The sequence below is a fragment of the Dromaius novaehollandiae genome, chromosome 17, assembly GCF_036370855.1.
Source record: "Dromaius novaehollandiae isolate bDroNov1 chromosome 17, bDroNov1.hap1, whole genome shotgun sequence".
Lineage (NCBI taxonomy): Eukaryota > Metazoa > Chordata > Aves > Casuariiformes > Dromaiidae > Dromaius > Dromaius novaehollandiae.
In genome coordinates this window covers 3,286,765-3,305,158 of record NC_088114.1, presented here as the reverse complement: position 1 = coordinate 3,305,158, position 18,394 = coordinate 3,286,765, and the positions used below count along the sequence as shown (strand labels likewise).

General features: G+C 37.2%; 2 protein-coding genes across 6 annotated transcripts in view; one reads left to right on the top strand and one right to left on the bottom strand.

Annotated features, from left to right (window-relative positions):
• Nucleotides 1-812: 812 nt before the first annotated feature.
• RSRC2 (arginine and serine rich coiled-coil 2) lies at nt 813-16,675 on the bottom strand. 4 transcript variants are annotated; one of them, XM_026114594.2, is made up of 10 exons: nt 16,521-16,675; nt 13,117-13,273; nt 12,213-12,256; nt 9,370-9,560; nt 8,265-8,408; nt 4,402-4,524; nt 4,235-4,314; nt 3,409-3,641; nt 1,969-2,058; nt 813-1,441 (listed from the first exon to the last, which is right to left on the bottom strand). In XM_026114594.2, the coding sequence occupies exons 1-10, from the start codon at nt 16,524-16,526 to the stop codon at nt 1,262-1,264; spliced, it is 1,248 nt and encodes a 415-aa protein (XP_025970379.1). In that variant the 5' UTR covers nt 16,527-16,675; the 3' UTR covers nt 813-1,261. The 4 variants fall into 4 exon arrangements, with proteins under 4 accessions (XP_025970379.1, XP_025970380.1, XP_025970382.1 ...); XM_026114595.2 differs by having other exon boundaries at nt 3,409-3,638; XM_026114597.2 differs by lacking the exon at nt 16,521-16,675 and adding an exon at nt 11,235-11,312 and having other exon boundaries at nt 9,370-9,582; nt 13,117-13,211.
• A 94-nt stretch (nt 16,676-16,769) lies between these two features.
• The window catches only part of KNTC1 (kinetochore associated 1), a 42,353-nt gene continuing 40,728 nt past the window's right edge, over nt 16,770-18,394 (top strand). The window contains exons 1-5 of one of the 2 annotated variants that reach the window (XM_064521950.1): nt 16,770-16,884; nt 16,969-17,106; nt 17,202-17,322; nt 17,697-17,812; nt 18,190-18,262. In XM_064521950.1, the coding sequence (XP_064378020.1) occupies nt 16,975-17,106; nt 17,202-17,322; nt 17,697-17,812; nt 18,190-18,262 (442 nt within the window). In that variant the 5' untranslated portion in view covers nt 16,770-16,884; nt 16,969-16,974. Of the gene's footprint in view, nt 17,107-17,201; nt 17,323-17,696; nt 17,813-18,189; nt 18,263-18,394 lie in introns of both variants that reach the window. The other variant, XM_064521951.1, reaches the window with a different exon arrangement.

Below are 18,394 nucleotides of genomic sequence, written 5' to 3'. Positions count from 1 at the left end.
GTTCCATTTTGCCCTTGACTGCAAAGGGCAGAAACAAAACAGATCACAAAAACAGCTATTCTACCCTGTCTTAGACACAGCGCATTTCCTGTTGAATCAGCACAAAAAGTAGCTCAAGTTCTATCCTCCTTCCCAAAACATTAATTGTCACAGCATGAGTCATGTAAGAAATATAGATAAGGGAACACATACACAAAGAGGAGAACTTAGAGATGAAGCATCTTAGCTGATATAGTCATATGATAACCCCTGAATACTCGATTCTATGAATGCCAAGGTAAAATAAGCCTGGTTGACTTATAGCTAGAAGGTAAATGTTAAATTTAAAGTTAAATGAGGAGACCAAGTTTATGTATACATACTCAAACACATTTTTGTGCTTACATATTTCTCAAGCTTTAAAGAAAAGCTGCATGCTGCTGAGGTCTCCTCATGAGAGTCAAGTGGAGCTGAATAAAGCACATTTTAGAACTGTCTCACAAAGATTTTTCATTGAGCACATTGATCGAGTTTGACATTTAGATTACCATCCAATATCTTACCTTTCTCAGCAATGGTTTTGTCATCCCTCCCTTTCTCTTTACTAAAAGGAAGGGTGTGCTAGTATCAAATTAAAAAAAGAAAACAAGTTCAGTATTCATCACCTTTAGTTATGAACCATACCTCCGATCTCTGTATTTTTAAAAACTGTATTTCGAAACAGGCAAAGCAAAGCAAATGCTCCATTTCTGACATCTCGTAATTAGTTCTCTGACATCTCTCAACTAGTTTTAGAGTTTGGCCCAAAAGACAGCTTAACATAAAAGAAGACCTTAGAGAAAAAAAGTCTTTATTAACCAGGTTTTTGCACTGGATTATGTGCCTATTGGCCCAGACCGCTAAATAACATCTACACAATGTTTCTTTCATGTTTCAAGAATTGAAAATAACTGTACAAGGTTAAAGTACAAAAGTACACAAGACAGTGGACACGAAATATCCATGTATGAGTTTACCCCATCTGCTGCTTGGTTTGAAAAGTAGAACTAAAAAATACTGTCCTTCTATAGTTCTGTCAAGTTTAATGGAAGTGGGTATAACCTGATTACAACACTAACACCAGTATCACTGATCTGATATTTACAAAAAAATTGTATTTTTCAATAAATTAAAGTCAATGCAACACCCATGCAAGCTAGAATTCTAGCTTTTTGGTGAACAAGGACCCAACATTTGAACAAGAATCTTCCGTAGTCCCAAACTAAAAATCACTTTCTTTTCCTCAAACCGCATCCATTCCTCGCATTGAAGATGTGAACCCCAATCCCATTCCTCTTTGTGTATGAGTCTGTGATCTTGCCATTTCATACTGTGCATCTAGATTTCTGAAAACTTCTTCCTGTTGTTTCAGAGTTTTGTAACTCTCTTCATCAACTGAACTACAGCCGGCTTCATCCTCACTCTAGAAAACAGAAAGAAAAAAATAAATATTAACTTTGTAGGGAGTGGTCTTTTCATATATTATAGGCATTCTAAACTCAATTTTGCTTTGCTCTTTTCAGAGGCTGATGAGACTTCAAATCTCTGGCTTTAGTGCTGTAGTATTTTAATGTGGTTTATCATCAGGGTCAACAAACATTAAGAGCCCTTCACTGAGTCCTGTTCTCTAATTCATTCAAATAAATGTCTCCAATTAAGTAGCTATGCAGAGTTACTAAGCATGACCTTTTATCAGATTACCAATACTTAACTGAGTGAAAGTTACCACTAGTGTTGTTACAGATTGTAACAGATGCCTCCTTAGCCAGAAACACCATGAAATGCTACAATTTGAACTGAACACTGCTTGTGAGCTTAAGTCAGAAATAGAAGTTTAATTAGATCAGCTTGTTTCAGGTTAACTTTTAAGTGTATGTTAACAGAAAATGGTGTTAACAAGCCTATTCTGCAATTCTTAATAAACCTAATTACACATTTGGAACTCTTTACCTTAATGCCCATCAGTTTTCTGAATTTGACATTTTGGTCCTTGTTTCCAAAATTTAATTTTTCCCATATTTCTGCAGACTGTGACTTATCCTGCAAGAATTAAGATAGATATATCAACTTTTTACATAAGTTTCCACTAAAATCACAACATAGTTGCAAGTAAATAAAGCCATACTGAAAATGAACCCATTTTGCAATTCCAGCATAGTTAGAAGTAAAGGATTCCATAAAGAAGTTTCCAGGTCATGTCTGACATTCCTCAATGTGGAAATGCTGTGGCACTTCCCACAGAAACACTTTCTGAGGGAAGTTTGCTTAACTACGTGTTTCAAAATGGTGGTATGTTCCTTACTTGGGTAGAACGTAATTCCCATAAAGTTTAAAAACCTTGTCAGAATGCATACTTACAGTGAATTACAAAAAACAGTATTTTCTTATTACAGTTGAGAGTGATACATAACAAGTGAGGAAGAACCACTTAGACAGCATTCAGGTCTCTTCTCCCCTCCCACCAGCTACATGAACCAGTTTCAGGTTTCACATCTTATGAAACAGTCTGTGAAAAGCTAACTGAGCTTGTTATACAATGGTCATGTGATTATAGTTAATCTAATACAATAATACACTTCAATATTAACATACAGTGTTGAGACAGAACACAAATATCAAGTACCAGTTTTTCCATGACACCTGCAGGTAAAAACTCTGCTGAAATTCAGAGTTATTGTCTGAAAAAGCAATTACCACTTTTTTTTTTTAAATCAATAGCCTGTCTTTCATTAAATACCAGAGCATTTATTTGAAACAGCATACAAATCTGAAGACTTGTTTGCATTTATAATTTTTGTTACCATAACTATCACAGTAACATATTACTCTACTCCCCAAAAGTGATTTATGAAGAAATCTGCAGGCCTTGCAAATTCTGAACAGGATACAACAATGGAGAAAAAAAAAAAACCAAAAAACAAAAAACCCACCCTACAGTTACAGAAAGGAGGAAGTCAAAGCAATGTAACAGATCACAAGCAACCCTACTTATGAAGTTGCTAATCACAGCAGTGTCACTCTCCAGATAATTCAGTTTACTGAAAAGTAATGGTTCGCACCATAGAAAAAGAGACCATTCTGTATTTGATATTTAGTTGCAAGTGGTACACCAACTAACAAAGGTGACTCTAAGATCTAATTACACCCCCTAAGTTTTACGGTATTAGGATTTTTCCTATGTTTTTTGTCACAATAATCCTTTGTTCAATGTCTAGTCATCTTAATCCTTTCACCCTGAAAGTTTTATCTTGGGTTGCTGTTAATATGGAAATTTTAGTACCAAATAGTAAATTAACTTAGCTGGAAAAACTGTTAATAAGCATTCTTAAACTGTTTGAAAGTAACATGTTTCCAAATACATTTCACAAGTTTAAGAAAGGACAGTATTACCCCTTCTTTTTTGCCTTGCCAAAGCATCTTCCGCTTTTTCTCTTGTTCAGCAAACTTCATTGGATTCACTGCTGCTGGGTTGTAATAGCTAGGTACAGCTATTCCAGTCTCTGCTAGTGCTTTTGCTTGTAGTGCTGCCATTTGAGCTGCCATTGCTATTTGAGGAGTTACTTGCGTTCCCGATGCCAGAAGAGCAGCAACATTAATAACGGAGCCTCCAGTGGCTGCAGCTGCTGAAAAAAATGGTAACATGCTATCACACAAAAAACTCAGACTTAAACAAACAAAAAAAGGCCCCCAAAAACCACCCTCACACAACCCTCCCCAATTTCCTTCATTAGAAGTAAATTGAAAGTGCCTGATAAGAAATGCGTGACAATATTTCTATTAAGAAACAAGTCTCCAGTAATTTTAGTAAACCAGTAAATTATGTAACTCATGCTTGTATTCCACAAACAACATGCAAGAAATGCCCCAAGTCTGATGAAATATTCCATACTTCTGAATACTCCTGAGCTTGCATTAATGTTCAAATTCTTGCTTAATGATGCATAAGGCAAGGGTCCAATGACCACCAAATCATTTATCAGTCTAACATACAACAGTTTTGTTATCAAGTCATCAGTACTGCATAAGACAGGAAGAAATCCTGTTCTTAAACATTTCCTTGTGCTAGTGCTTCTTAAACATGGACCAAGTTAACAATTACACATAGAAAAACAACAACTAATACATCCTTTGGGGAGGACTAACGCTTAGGACGTAAGCCTACGTGATCTTTCACCCATACTATTCTTTAGGAATTAGTATAATACACATGGACTACCTGCAGCCATTTCCTGTTGTTTCTGTTTTTCAACCATTTCTTTCTCTCTCTGTTCTTGCAATTTCTTTGCTCTTTCCAATCTAGAAATAAATGCAAAAGAATATTTAAATATGCAAATGCATCAACAACTGTTTATGTCATGTCATGTTAAAATCTTTATTTCTGACCTTCTGGCTAAGGCTTCCTGTGCATCCATAGCTGTATTTCGTCCCCGAAAAGGTGGCGGACTCGGACTCCGGCTATGACTCCTGCTGAACCTTCGGGGCTTTTCAATTCTTTTCTTTCTTTCTCTGAAATCAAATTTAAGACAGTTAGTAAAACAATGCACTACATATATCCAGCATTTCACAAGTTATTTGATTTGGACTCTGGAAAATTACAAGATTAATTTTGAGAGCTCTCAAGAACAGCTTCTGCACAGAGAGGGTATTGGAACAGTGTAACTAACAGTTGCACTCGCATGGTAACAGGACAGAGCAAAAATCCAAGATTTCCAGCTGTAAGATGTAACAAAATGTATAATTTTAGGGGCTGGTTTATCCTATTACCTAGTGTTTAAGAACACTTCCTGTTCTAGTGGGTTGACTGAACAGTGATAGCCCAAATAGATCTGCTCAAGAGACCTTCATACTAAATCTTGACAAGAAAAATCACTGTGTAACTTTCAGCAAGTCAATTGCAAGCAAGCTGTAAAACAGATCAAGTCACAGGAACATTTTAAAACCACAGAAGACCTCACTGCATAATACTGTGCTAAAAAACAGGCATTCTGAAGAGATCCAAGTCAAAAGCTGTAGTAATACGCAGGGAAATAACTATCCTTTCCTTCTTTGTATACTCTCCATTAAACATGCTTTGGGATACCCTTTGAGACAGGACACTGAACTAGATGGAATAGCTGGTTTAAACATGTAATCTGTCCTGTTTTTGCTCTGGAATAAGACAATACCTGTACAGGGAATTATGATACATGCATTACCTGAAAGCTGAAAAATGAAAATCACCTAGTTTAAACATACTTTCTAGCAATCCCCCCAAATATTCAGTGCAACTCTCCTTTAGTAGCTCCCTCCCCTTTCTCCCAATTAAGTTCTTCGCGTGACATGTGCATCTACTCCCATTTAAGCAACAGCTACTCAAAACACAAAGATAGTACCATCACCAGTAGTTCTCTTTGCCAGTATCACCAAATAACTACATTACAAGAGATAAAGGCTTCTCCCGTTTAAGCCTCTGACATTAACGTTCTAAATAAAAAAAAAATCATTCTGGGAATGTCTGACAAAATTTAAGTAACAAGAGAAATGGCTCGCATTTTCCCAGATTTGCCATAAACAAATAAGATCCACAAAGGACAGTTCTGCAGTTTTTTTACTTAAATATTATTATGAACCATTTGAGATAACTGCTAACTAGAGTCAGAACAGCCTCTTTACATAGCATTCAGCTATTCTGTTCTTTGTTTGCAATTTTTGTAGCTTCCACAGACACCATTATACTTAGTCTGAAGTTATGAAAGAGCTCAGACAAAGGAGGCAAGACTGATCTTTTACTAGATGACGACAAAATACAAACATAGCCACTGGGAGTGACAGATCTGTATTCTTAGATAATATATAATGCATGTTTCAAAGACACCTTCGCTTTTGCTGTGCTGATTATTGTAGTTTGGTCTTGTCTTTGGTCTGATGCTTTATTTCAATGGTAAACATCAAGGAAATAAGAATTTGAGCTTTTGCATTTGAGCAATTCAATGTGAAACAAGCAGATGGTGTTGTGTTTTCCGTATAGCATATAATCAGAGCAATGCAACGGAAGAACTGTGAACCTTCCACATGTTCACAGAACAGAAAGATTATGTGCTTGTAAGAACAGATCACTCAAAGATATATGAGCTTGAGATTATGCAAAGAACCATCAACAGAAGTTCAAGCCATAGCCTATTAACTGTAGCACAGCAAGTGTTACATTTCATGAATGAGGGCATTCATTTCATGGTTGACTTTTAACAGATTAAGTTCCACATCATGCTCATCTGGCTTGTGAAGAGTTTTCCTTGAGCTCCACCCCATAATTCTCTTTTCAAAGGCTTCAAATGAGCCCAGAATGTGATGAAGGGTTCTAGCTACTGTTAGAAAGTACTTGTGCCTCCCTTATGTTCCCTTCCCTAGGATGTGAAAGAAAAACAGTAAAGAAAGGGATTCTTGCAGCATATCCATTATTATGCAATAAGACATGGTTCCAGTTAAAGAAATTCCTAAGCTATGAATATCCTTTCCTTTTTCTTCCCACGTTTCCTGTTGTTTCAGGTAGTTCAAATTCCACTGCAGAAGCAAATATCCATTTTGGGACGTGGACTTTTTATGGAGCCACCCGACAAAAAAAAAAAAAAAAAAAAAAAGTTTAAACATTAAGTGCACATAATAATGTAAATAATGGGGGATTAATGCCTTACATATTGTGCCAAAAGGTGCTTAAACACCATCAACTGCATGTAATGTGTATATACAGACTGAAGACTCAACTTTACTCACCCCAGCTGAAAGTTTGGTAGAAAGTGCATGCCAACATAAAATACGACACAGACCATGTAATTCAACATGCTCTTCAGAAAGATAACTCTTCTTATAGTTTCACAAGTGATGTTGTAGCATTACAAGATTCTTAGTCTCCAATAGTCCACTGTAATGTTGAGTAGTCAGTACCAACTTCTACACCATTTAAATACGCAATTTAAAATACTCTATTGAAAATACTCAAACAAATGAACTGGAACACTAGCAACACTATCCTGGGAGTCCTTGAAGGACATGAATTTACACCCCAAATTCAGGTGTTCTACTTTAGAGAAGCAAGAGGAAACCCCCCCCCCCCCCAATAACCTTGTCACCCACCGTAGTCATTAAGTCCTACTTCAACTTATTTGTCCAGAAAATCCTACAGGGTATTAAAAATGCAAAGGTGACACATAAGTAGACTCAGAATTTTACCCCAAAATACTGAACGATTCACCAGTTAGAAAACATTGCCTCCTAAACTCTGAGGAAAGCCTTAACTCTCTAGCATATTCCAGCTGAGGCACAGATCCCAACTGAGTAAGTCAGAGACCTGGCGTGAGCCAATATGGGTCTAGAATATTTTAATCTGTGCTTCCAGAATTTAATTTGAAGAAGAAATGAAAGCACCCATGAGAAGGCGGGGGGGAGGAGAGGGCAGAGGACCAACGTGAATATTCACTTTCTGAACTTGACAAAAGAACTGATAATCACTAACACAATAGTACACTCAGATCAGAAATAGTCCACGTGGCTCAAAAATTCACTTTAGCACTAACTGCACTAATTCACAGATAAGATGATAAACTCCATGAACTTTATTGAAAGATTTGTTCAAGATTAGCAAATACATTGAGCAGAATCTCTGACAATCAGTGATTCCAGTTAAACTTCCCTTTTATGACATATATATGTATATATGGAAAGAAAGAAAGAATAGTATTTTTAAAGTAGTCCTCTACTGATCACACTACTCTGTAGGATCGAACACACAAAAGGATTAGTTGCACCTCATTATTCACTTTTTCCTACTTAAATATTATTCCCTAAGATAGTAAATGAAGTTGTGATGCAAGAAACCAAAAGAACTTGAACTGTGGTAACCATACCACTGAAAATACCAAGTTACTTACTTTCTCTCTATAGTATCAGCCAGATACTAAAATGGTCATTTTAGATGGTAGCCAAAAAATTAAATCTACAGTTAAACATTTCTAACTGGTAATATGGAATTATGCTATGGAAAGCTGAGAACCTGAGACACTTAAGCTGTCTGGGACAAGTGCATACACTTACTGTGGAAACGTAAGTACCTTGTGTTTAACCCATTGTTAATGCTTAATACAACTGAGGAAAAAAAAATTAAAGACTATTCAGTGTAACTAAAAAGCCAAACCCAGCATTCTTTCATACAACAGAAGCCACAGACCATTCAACCAAAGAACAACACTAAGTACGTGGAAGTTAACACTTACCTGCTTCTGCTTCTAGTCCTGCTTCTACTTCTGCTTCTATGTCTGTGTCTAGATCTTGATCTAGAACGAGATCTTATGCGACGCTTTCTCTCTCTGCTGCGAGATCGGGATTTTTTCCTATCACGACTTCTACTACGGTGACGTCTGAAACACATGTCCCAAATTCTTACATATATTCTCACATTTAAGTTTGGCTTCTACTTAAGGGTCAGACACAGGTTTGTCAATACAGGACAAAATGCATCAGGTAGGGTAAAGGGGGCGACAAACTACACACGGAAGACTTTATGCCTGGAACAGTTGAAGTTACAAGACTAGGAGGAGATGAAATGGGAAAGCAACCAAACATTACCACCAACCACAGCAGAGAAGTGATTTATTTAGAGCTCAAACACACAACCACACTCATCAGTATAGCTATTTTCATTTGTTCATGGAAGCGTACACCTCCGCACAAGCACGTGGCCAAACTGATCAAATACAGAACTCTTAAATTCAAAGCAACTTTTCCCTTCCCCAAGATACTCCAATACCTTGGAAGAGATAAGAAAAGTTGGGAAGCAATGCCCAGATTTTAGCTCATGAACTGCACACAGCCCCTCGGTATATCATTAGTTGGTTCCTTGCCACTACATTTACTATTGGCCCCTCACCTACAGACAGAGGTGGTAACAACCTATTTACCCCAAGCAACGCTCCCACCACGAGCGCGCTAGGTGGCCTACTGCACAAGGAGGCTTACACAGCATTGTCTTTAGGTAAACTCTTGATTTAGGATGTAAAAAGCAATGACGCTACGCCTCCTTTCCTGTCACTGACAACGGGGAACATTTCAGATACGCTCTACATACGAGCTACAAACTTGGGTTAGCATTAGGCAGAATACCTATATAAAGCCCTGGAGATACTTAGAATCGTCCCAAAAAGAAAACTAGTAGTAGCAAAATAATCAAAATTGGAACATACAACATAATTTAACTCCAAAGCACCAATTTATGTTATGAATATAATTCAATTAGATTTCTGAAGTCTACACAAATTCCAAAGACTATTTTTATGAATATATTTTAAGAAAGGAAAAAAAAAGTCATGTAAAACAATTTACCTTTCACGAGACCTGGATCTTGAGTGACTCCTCCCTCTTGATGATTTTCTTTCTTTGCGTTTATGTCTATCCTCACCATTTTCAGATGAATTTAAGCTCTCTCTTCCTCTGTCAGAAGAATGTTCTTTGTCATTGTGGTCTTCAGATTTGTGCTTCTTGGAGGACTTCTCTTTGGATTCATGTCTTCTTGCCTGTTTTAAGAAGAAGTTGGTTCTTTCAGGAAAATAGTGCAACAAAGAGAGTTAGTATGGGTATCAGAAGATAAAAAATGATAAGTTGTGATGCAACATTAGTAACCTTAGGAGTGTGGCTCAATCATGAGTGATGGCTATTTTACCTAATGCCACCAACTACACAATGTTGCAAATGCAAACTATCATTTCCCCCCTCCCCTCCCCCCCACTGTCTAAAGTATTTCTAAAGCACCCATCAAGGTATCTTTACAGTGTTTCCATATGAGAGATCACAGCATTGTAACAACTGTCATTCTCAGTTACTTTCTCTACTCCAAACACATAGTACGTTCCTATCTTTAAGAATCTGAGACTATATGAATATGCATATATACAAATACTCACATTTGCAGTTTAACATTTATCTACAGCTTACTATGTAGAAACAATTATTAAAATGCATACATACAGTTGTTGACACATACTACCCTGCTTTTGAAATTAAAGAATTCTTCTGTGCATCATTAGACAGTTAACTTTAATCTTTACAAGACTCTCTTCAGTCAGTAACTTCCAACTGTTTTTAAAAAGCAAAGCAATAAGAAGTTACATGGCTGACATCCCATTTTTAGTACTTAAAACTAACATGCATCACTTTGAGACCTCCCACAGTACTTTTACATTAAAGATATACTGCTACACCATACCGCATTTTCTTCCTGCAGTGCCTCTTAAAAAAAGATTCCTTTTTATAGCTGCAATGCCAAAAATACTTAGCAAGGTCAGGCCTGATTTTTGCCAGTGTTTTCCTCAGAGACTAAGTCATGACATCAATACCTTTTCTTAATATATCCAGTTTATTTTGAAAACTTTTCTAGCACAGGAAACATAAGTGGGCTTAGATTTAACAGTGTTTTGTTTCAAACCACAATTTAAGCATAATATAGTCATCTTAGACTAAAATTCAATGGTTCAGCGTTTTCTGGCTTATCTAAACCTGCTCTCTGTTAAATACTTACAAATCCTTTCCCATAACCATAATGCTCACTCAAAAGAAGTCTGGAAGAGATACTGTAACTAGCTCACACCCACTTATCCAAGCCTTTCCAACTGCTTATTACTATAGTTCAGATTCTAAATATATTTCACTATAATCCTTCATGTATACATATTTATGTAGGCTAAGACTTTTTTTCCTGCTCTTACGGTATTTTATTTTTAACTCCTTGAACAATTACTTCTTAAACTATATAGCTGTGTTTTTATGCAAGATGTTACTTCTATAAAGAAATTAATTTCAAATGTATATGATGTAAGCAGCTGTTCTGATGTACATAGTAAAGTTTTAATATGCAATATTTACTCTATGGGCAAAAACCTCGATATCACAAGTGAACGGAAAGAGTAACTCAATCTACTGTAGGTCATTATACATATAATCTGTTCACATAGTGAAACTTAGAAAGTTTTAAATAAATTGTGTAAGATTAACTTAGATCTAACAGCATGGTAAAACACTGGACACAATTTTAAACAAGGAACATTTTTCTGAACATTAAAACAATTCTTTTAAAAAATAAATAAATAAAATCAGGCTTCCAGGCACACACTTAGTAATAAAACACCATTATATCCCATAACGGATTTAAGATATTTTTAAGGGAAATATGAGTTTGAATGACTAATAGTTACCTTATCATGAAGTAGGCTTATAATTTTGCTATCTGAGTCTGCAGCGTCTTCAGTTCAGTCTCTTCGCGCATTAGCACGCTGAGTATGATTTATTATAGAAATGTTATCATGTGATCTAAACAATATATTCAATTTCACAAAAACTCTCCTAGATTATTTTTCTTTTTCCTCTTTTTTTCCTTTTTTAAACAGAGCTTCCATTGGAATGGGAGAAGTTGTTCCTGACCCCGTGTTAAAGTTAAAAGCCCCTCCTCTGACACAGCCTGCTATTGCCCCACATGGCTTAAGCTTCCTTTCTGACTATTTTCGATGCTCCTGGTTTGCTTGTTTCATCTCTTCTCTGGTGGTTAAGCCAGTTATTTCCAACGTATTATTGATGCTGTCTCTTCTCACTCCCCGAGGTTTTTTTTTTTTCCTCTTTTTTTTTTTTTTTGAGACAGCCCTCTGAAATTTTTGTTGCCACTGTCATACTTCCAGCTGACCCTTGCTGACATTGTTTGTCAAGCCGTAACAGTCTTTACAATTGAAGGATGCAATAAACAGAGCTTAGTCAGGTGGGGAATTATTTTTTAATAAATATACTTAAGTAGATGGGTATGTATCATTGAAAGTCCTGAACGCTGGACAAGTATAAAGCCACACAAGGTCTTAGATTAATGGAAGCTCTGTGAAACAGTCATCAAGAACACCATTTTATTTCTCCACATGAATTCTTTCATTTGGCTGTTTCCACAAAAAAAAAAGAAATTAAGTTACTAGTTTCTGAATGCATTTTTCTATAAAGCTATTACCTTGTCAACATGATGGCTGCAATCACTATGAAAGGATCTCCATATCCATTTTTAAGCTTAAAGTTTCCAATTTTTTTTTGTACTTACCATAAAGTCATTTACATAGGTTTACACATATGTGCATTACTACAAGATATTTTTAAAGATGTATTGTACAATTACCTAAACACTACAAAGTGTTAATTACCTCTTTGCTTCTGCTCCGGCTTCTGTGTTTTCTTCCTTCGTTATCTGAAGAAAAAAAAAAGACATTTATTGTTATTTACCAAGTTAAAGAAAAGATCAATTCGTTATAATCTTTCAAGTTCCTTTCAGTTGTTCCACCCCTATAAGTCAAGGATAAGGACTTAAAAAACAAACAACACTATTAGAACAGATTAAGAACATTAATTCAGAATGTGAACTCTAGCCATTATTCCCAGTCCTTTATTTGTTTGCATTTACTTCAGCTTTGAGAGTGAAAAAATACACAGTCTGATCATCTTCCAGTCACATTCTACTTTTTCATGCAGGGTAACTTAGTTTTTATTACAAACCATGCAGAAGTGTCTCAGTCTAACTACATCTAACTAAAATGAAGACAAACTTACAGTATCCTTTCTTCCCTCCCACCCCAAACTATTTTTATTATTGGCCTCCTCACTATAACCTCTGAACACTGAATGACCTCTTCCCCTTAACACTTCAATGATTAAGACTGAATATAGTTTCAATATAATGCATTTGAGATGCAAAACCAAAACTAGTAGTTTCAATTTTTCCAATCCTATCAAGTCATTGAAGCTAAATTTGTATTTTTCCCCCAAAAAGCTTTTAAGATATTTCAGTTCTATAAGCACACATGATTGAATAACATCAAAGTAATGAATACAGAAATATACTGGCATATACTTCTAAACAGTTCCTTCCTGAAAGAGACCATGAAGTTTCATCTCTATAATGTCTGATTTAATTCTTCATCAGGATACCTGCTAATTATCTAGATGAAGAATATCCTACCTCTAAGTCTTCACTACACTGCAAAATCCCATTAGCCACAAGATTTAAGTAAATATGCAATTATAGTGACTTTGATTTGATAAGGAGTATACCTGACTTCCGTCTTCTTTCCCTTGACCGTGAACGTGATCTTGAATAATGATGTTTTGATGTTCTAGGAGAATTAGATGCATCTGATTGTTCCTTCTTCTTCTCTCTTTCTGGAGAAGACTTTTCTGGGGCTACTCCATCTCGTTCTGTATCACTACCCTACATACAATGACAGAATATTTAAACAACAAAACTAAAAACTTAGGACTGAAAAAAAAAATCCTGTTTATTTAAGACTGTATTGGTACAAAAGAAGCATCTCTCGGCACTGGTAATCAGTGCAAAGTAATTTTTGAAAGTTTACTCTCAAAACCCAATTAGAATTACTTTCTGTCAAGAAGATCTCAGGAGTAACCATCCCATTGCTATTCAGGCACTAGCTTGATAAACTCACAGCAAACGCATACCCATTAATTTTTAGAGAACTAACATACAATAAGCATTTCACTTCTCTGCTATGTTAGATTGTAATTTACTTTTTCCACAAGGTTTTGGAAATTTCAGTGAGACTAAACTTTACAGAAGTTTGATTCAGTTTTCCCTAAATGGTTTTGTTTATAGGTCAATTACCTTTAAACATTCATGTCACTAAGATTACTTAAGCACTATGCTGTCCCAACAGGTCTAAGTCACCTTACAAGTTAGGGCATTACTGAGGCACAGAACCCTCATAACTTTTTGAGGTGCATCATGAACTCTGAAGAGAAATGAAATGAGATATACTGTATTATAGTGTTGAACTAATATGTTCACAGTATTTTAAAACTAGTAACTTTTGAATAATGAAAAGCCTCAAACGGTAGCTCTATGCAAAAATGAGCATTTGTAACAGAGTGCATATAGGTCACACCTACCCACACCAGTATTTCTTTTTAATGAAACTTCCTTAGATGACAAAATGTGGATGAAAAGCAAGATGTTCCCTCTATCCCTTCCAACCATTCCCCTAAAGCCAACAATTTACCTTGACGTGTAACAGTCGAGACTGCTTTGTGATGTAATTTTGGGAGAAGCAAATGTTTACAATGGACACACAGTACAATGGAAGGGATAGAATGGAAAGAGTATATACTGAAAGGATGAAAACGCCCTCATTAATGCCTTAACAGATTCATTGACCTCTGTTGCTTTCATCATGTAAATGGCAGGCATAATCAAACCTTCTGAACATTATGTGGCTGCACAAGGTTTCACCAAGGACAATTGGGCCCAGAGAATGCTACTGTTTAGAAATAATAGAAAACCACATAGGTTCAAGTCCTCAGTTGGGTTCAATCAGCTGTATTTTTACTCATCAACTAAGCAAGAGATGTGACAACCAGTCAGATGGTGATTTATAGTCATTATTTTGAAATCTAAGAAGTCATTTTTTGTTAGACCACAACAGATGCTATGAACACCATATTAGATTTCTTGACCATTATGGTTAAAATACTGTGTATTAATGCTAGGCTTATCCACTGTTTTTTAAAAAGTCTTTCCAAACCTTTATTAACTTGCATGTGCACAAAAATATATCCACAATTCAATCTCTATGGGTGAGAGGTAAAACAAGGTAGGTGTTCACTTCCCCATTACCATGGGGTAACAGTATTTATTTCAAAATGCACCATTAGGTGCAGGGAACACTGATAGACTGCATCTGCAGCAGAACTTTCACTATAGTTTTCAGAAGTGTAACTGAGACTATTTTAATACCCCACCCACTCCCCTGAAAACTCTTAGAACACTAGATAAAGAGCAGGAAATGACTCTCCTATTTGTGACTTTAGCCATCACAATCCTTGGCATTCCACATCCACCTCATCTGTTCATCTACACTTTGTTAAAAGCGTTCTCCTTGTTCTATCCAGCCACTCCCCTTTTTCATGTAAGGCTTCCAAAAGACTCGACTAATGAAAGTTTTTATGTAAATCTCAAAATTACTTTGAATTAGCATTTTGAAGTTTTATGAGGATAAGAAAAAACATCGGTCTGCAGGCTAAGTTAATTTCAAAAAAAAAAAAAAAAAAAGTTGTACCTAGCAGCAGAAATTGAGCCCATTGCCACATTTTTCAGGGCTACCAGCCTCGTGTGTGTGTGTGTGTGTGTGTGTGTGTGTGTGTGTGTGTGTGTGTGTGTGTGTGTGTATAAAACCATTCATTAATGCCCATGGACACCATACCTTAGGGCAATCTCTCAACCCTACAAAAAAAGAGACAGCAAGAAAACCCTGATCAACTTCGATAAGACTATTCTCAGTTATTAAAGCACATGTGGATTGGCCACAGGCTTAGGATTTCACTGGATCTCCACCTGCTACTTAAGAGGAATCTCAAAGATAGTGCCAATAACCTAGGGGCAAAATTACATGTCCACAATTCTTCAGTTACTTAAGAATAAGATGAAAAATGTCTGTAAGAGGTTAAATTACATAAGCTGACAAGAATTCTTTCTTTTTAGAAAAGAAAGACAGTTTCTCCAGACATATATGGTCCTTTTGTTCTGTTTCACTATTGGTCAAATTTTCAAGAGAAGTTAAAATACCAAATTAAACACCACAAAATACTTAAAGACAACTTTGGCAAGTTTTACCACTTTAGGTTTAGATTCTGATTTTTCTGCACTCTCAAGTGAATAAAATTAACTTTGAAAAACTTAGACACTGTTTACATAGCTGCTCTTGTTGAGTCTTCATCTCAATTATGGGACAAATACATTCATACATTACCAGACCACCCAAATTTTACACGCAAATAAAGCTACAATGTTATGCCATATATGAACATAAAAAGCAGCGTCAGTATTCTTTTTCTTAGACTCCAAGCAAAGATAAGATGGTCTAACTACAGCAAAGGCGTTTCCCAACGTCGTTAACCATAAAAGGGGAGAGGGGGAAAAGGAGAAAAGAAAGCAACCAATCACTCAGTGCAGGAAGATACTGTAAATAACAGGCCTGTGACCAAACACAGAAAAAAAACAGTAAGAAAGGGAAAGCTGCCTGAACGGAAACTCGACAAGGCCCAACGGCCAGAGTGATTCCCCCTTTCCTCCCCTCCCAGGAAGCTTATGCTCCGCAGCCCTCCTGAGAAACGCCCGCTCCTACAATCGTATTGCTCCTCTCCTAGGGCAAGAAACAGCAGCGCCCAGGCCATAGGCCCCCCTCGCTTCTATTCAAGCCCAGGGAAAAGTAACAAAAACTTCTGAAAACAGGGAAAGGGGTAGCGAGGGAAAGGCGACCACCCCCTCCCCGAGGCCCATCATGGCGCCGGCAGGGGAAGGAGCGGCGGGCGCCATTTTGTGTCTCCGCGCACACGGCTCGCCGACCCAGCCCTCCCCGTCTCACGCGCTCTTCCCTCCCCCTCCCGCCGCAGCCCCCTTTCCACCTTGGCTCCCTCCAAAGCTCCCGGTAAGGAGCACCACTTACCGCCATGGCCGGGCGCTTGGGACGCCGCTCCGCTCACCGGCTGCTTGCAGAGACTCAACCTCCCGCAACGACAGCGGCCGTGGCGCTCGCGAACCGAGAAAACAAGCCCCGCCCTCCCTCTCCCTCCGGGTACCCGGATGTAACAGCGGGGCGGGGGGAAGGAGGCAGCGAGCGGGAGACGCCGCAGTGCGTTCTGGGGGTGGGGAGGGAGAAAATGGTGTCTTAGCAACGGAGGCGGGGGCGGGAAGTAGTTCGTGTCTGGAGGCATTTTGGCCTGCGCTGCGACCGGTAGCGATAGCCAGGGCTCCCGCCAATTTTAAAGTCTGAGGGGGCGGAGGGAGCGCGGCGGCCTCTCGGGGCGGCGGTGAGGAAGGAGGGGTCTTTTTACAAACCCGCTGTCTTAAAGCATGTTGTTTTAGCCGCTGCGTTTCCCACCTGCTTATTGTAGGTAAACATGTGGAATGATATTGAACTCCTTGCAAATGATGACACAGGAAGTGAGAGGCTCTCTGTAGCCTTAGGGCAGGAGTGTGGAACCGCGTTGTACCAAGTGGATACACTAGTTCAAATAACATCTTCTGAGAAGGTAGGCTTCGTCAGAACCGTGTTTTTCTTTTTCTTAATAATTATCAAAACCTGTTCGTCATCAGTGTATTCTAACTATAACAACCTTTTTCTTAGGTCTCAGTTAATCCACAGTTGTATGCGTGCAGCTCCAGGGATGGCAGTATTATTGTTGTTGACAGATCAGTGGTGCTTCTTGACAGCACTGGCCAGTCTCTTCAGATGCACATTCAGTTTGGTAAGTTCACCACTTTGCAATTCATCTAGAAGTCAAAACTGACTTTTTAAAAATATGTGTAGTTTTTGTATAGAAAATATAAAAAATATCCTGCATGACTATCTACCCTGTAACAGGAGGCGTTATCATATATGCCTACATAATAAAATGTCATTGCTGGTTCTGCATGTCATTAATAAAGTATTTCTGTACAATCCAATTAGGATGCTTGCCAGCTGTTCACTGAAATGGGAGTATGCCCTTTCCCGCAGTTTGATTTATCAAAGTAAATAATTTTGAAAAAAATCTGTGTTGTCCACTAACTGTGTTTCAAATATGAATGTCTATTGACAACAAAATCTTAATATTTGACATTTTGTCATGGAACTCTTCAGATACTAATGTGGATGTGGTCAGTATGTGTCAGGAAAAACAGTTTCTTGTGGTTGGTGAGAGAAGTGGCAATCTCCATCTTATTCACATACCATCAAAGCAAACCTTGCTAACTCAGGTACAGTGCTTTTTCAATCTTAACTTTCCTGAAAGCCTTTCATTCTCAGAATTTCTTGGGTTGTTTTTTTTTCCTTCCAAATATCAAAATATAAATATTCTTGAGTTGGAAGATGTCTTCTAGTTTGAATAATCATACAGATTAGTGAGACATTTTTCTTCCCATAAATAACAAATAAGCAAAATATATCCAGAAATACATGTATAAACAAGAACCATTTCAATGGGAACACGCAGGGTGAAGCCTCAGGACTACTGTCCTAACCAGTTCCTTATAAAAGAAAAAAGCATAAAGTTTAAATTGGTGTTCAGTCTTTCAAATAAAGGGGTTTTTTAATCAAACAGAGAGTAATAGTCTTTATGTTGATTCCATTTTAGATTTTAGTTGAAAAATCTTCAAATGAAAAGACTTATTTAAATCTCATTATTGAGAAAGATAACTCAGATGCAGGTAAGCTTTTTGAAGAACTTTTTTTCTTAATCTCAGTTCTTGTGATTTTTTTTTAATCATCTCCCAAAGAAAAATGACATAAAATAAATAATCAGATGCAGTTTTACTTTGCATTGCAAAATATTAGATGCA

Excerpts from the sequence above, each read along its gene's own strand:
- RSRC2 (XM_026114594.2), bottom strand. Across the intron at positions 4,525-8,264 it reads AGGACTAGAAGCAGAAGCAG|AGAAAGAAAGAAAAGAATTG; the intron begins GTAAGTGTTAAC and ends ATTTGATTTCAG. Across the intron at positions 4,315-4,401 it reads CAGGAAGCCTTAGCCAGAAG|ATTGGAAAGAGCAAAGAAAT; the intron begins GTCAGAAATAAA and ends ATTTATTTCTAG.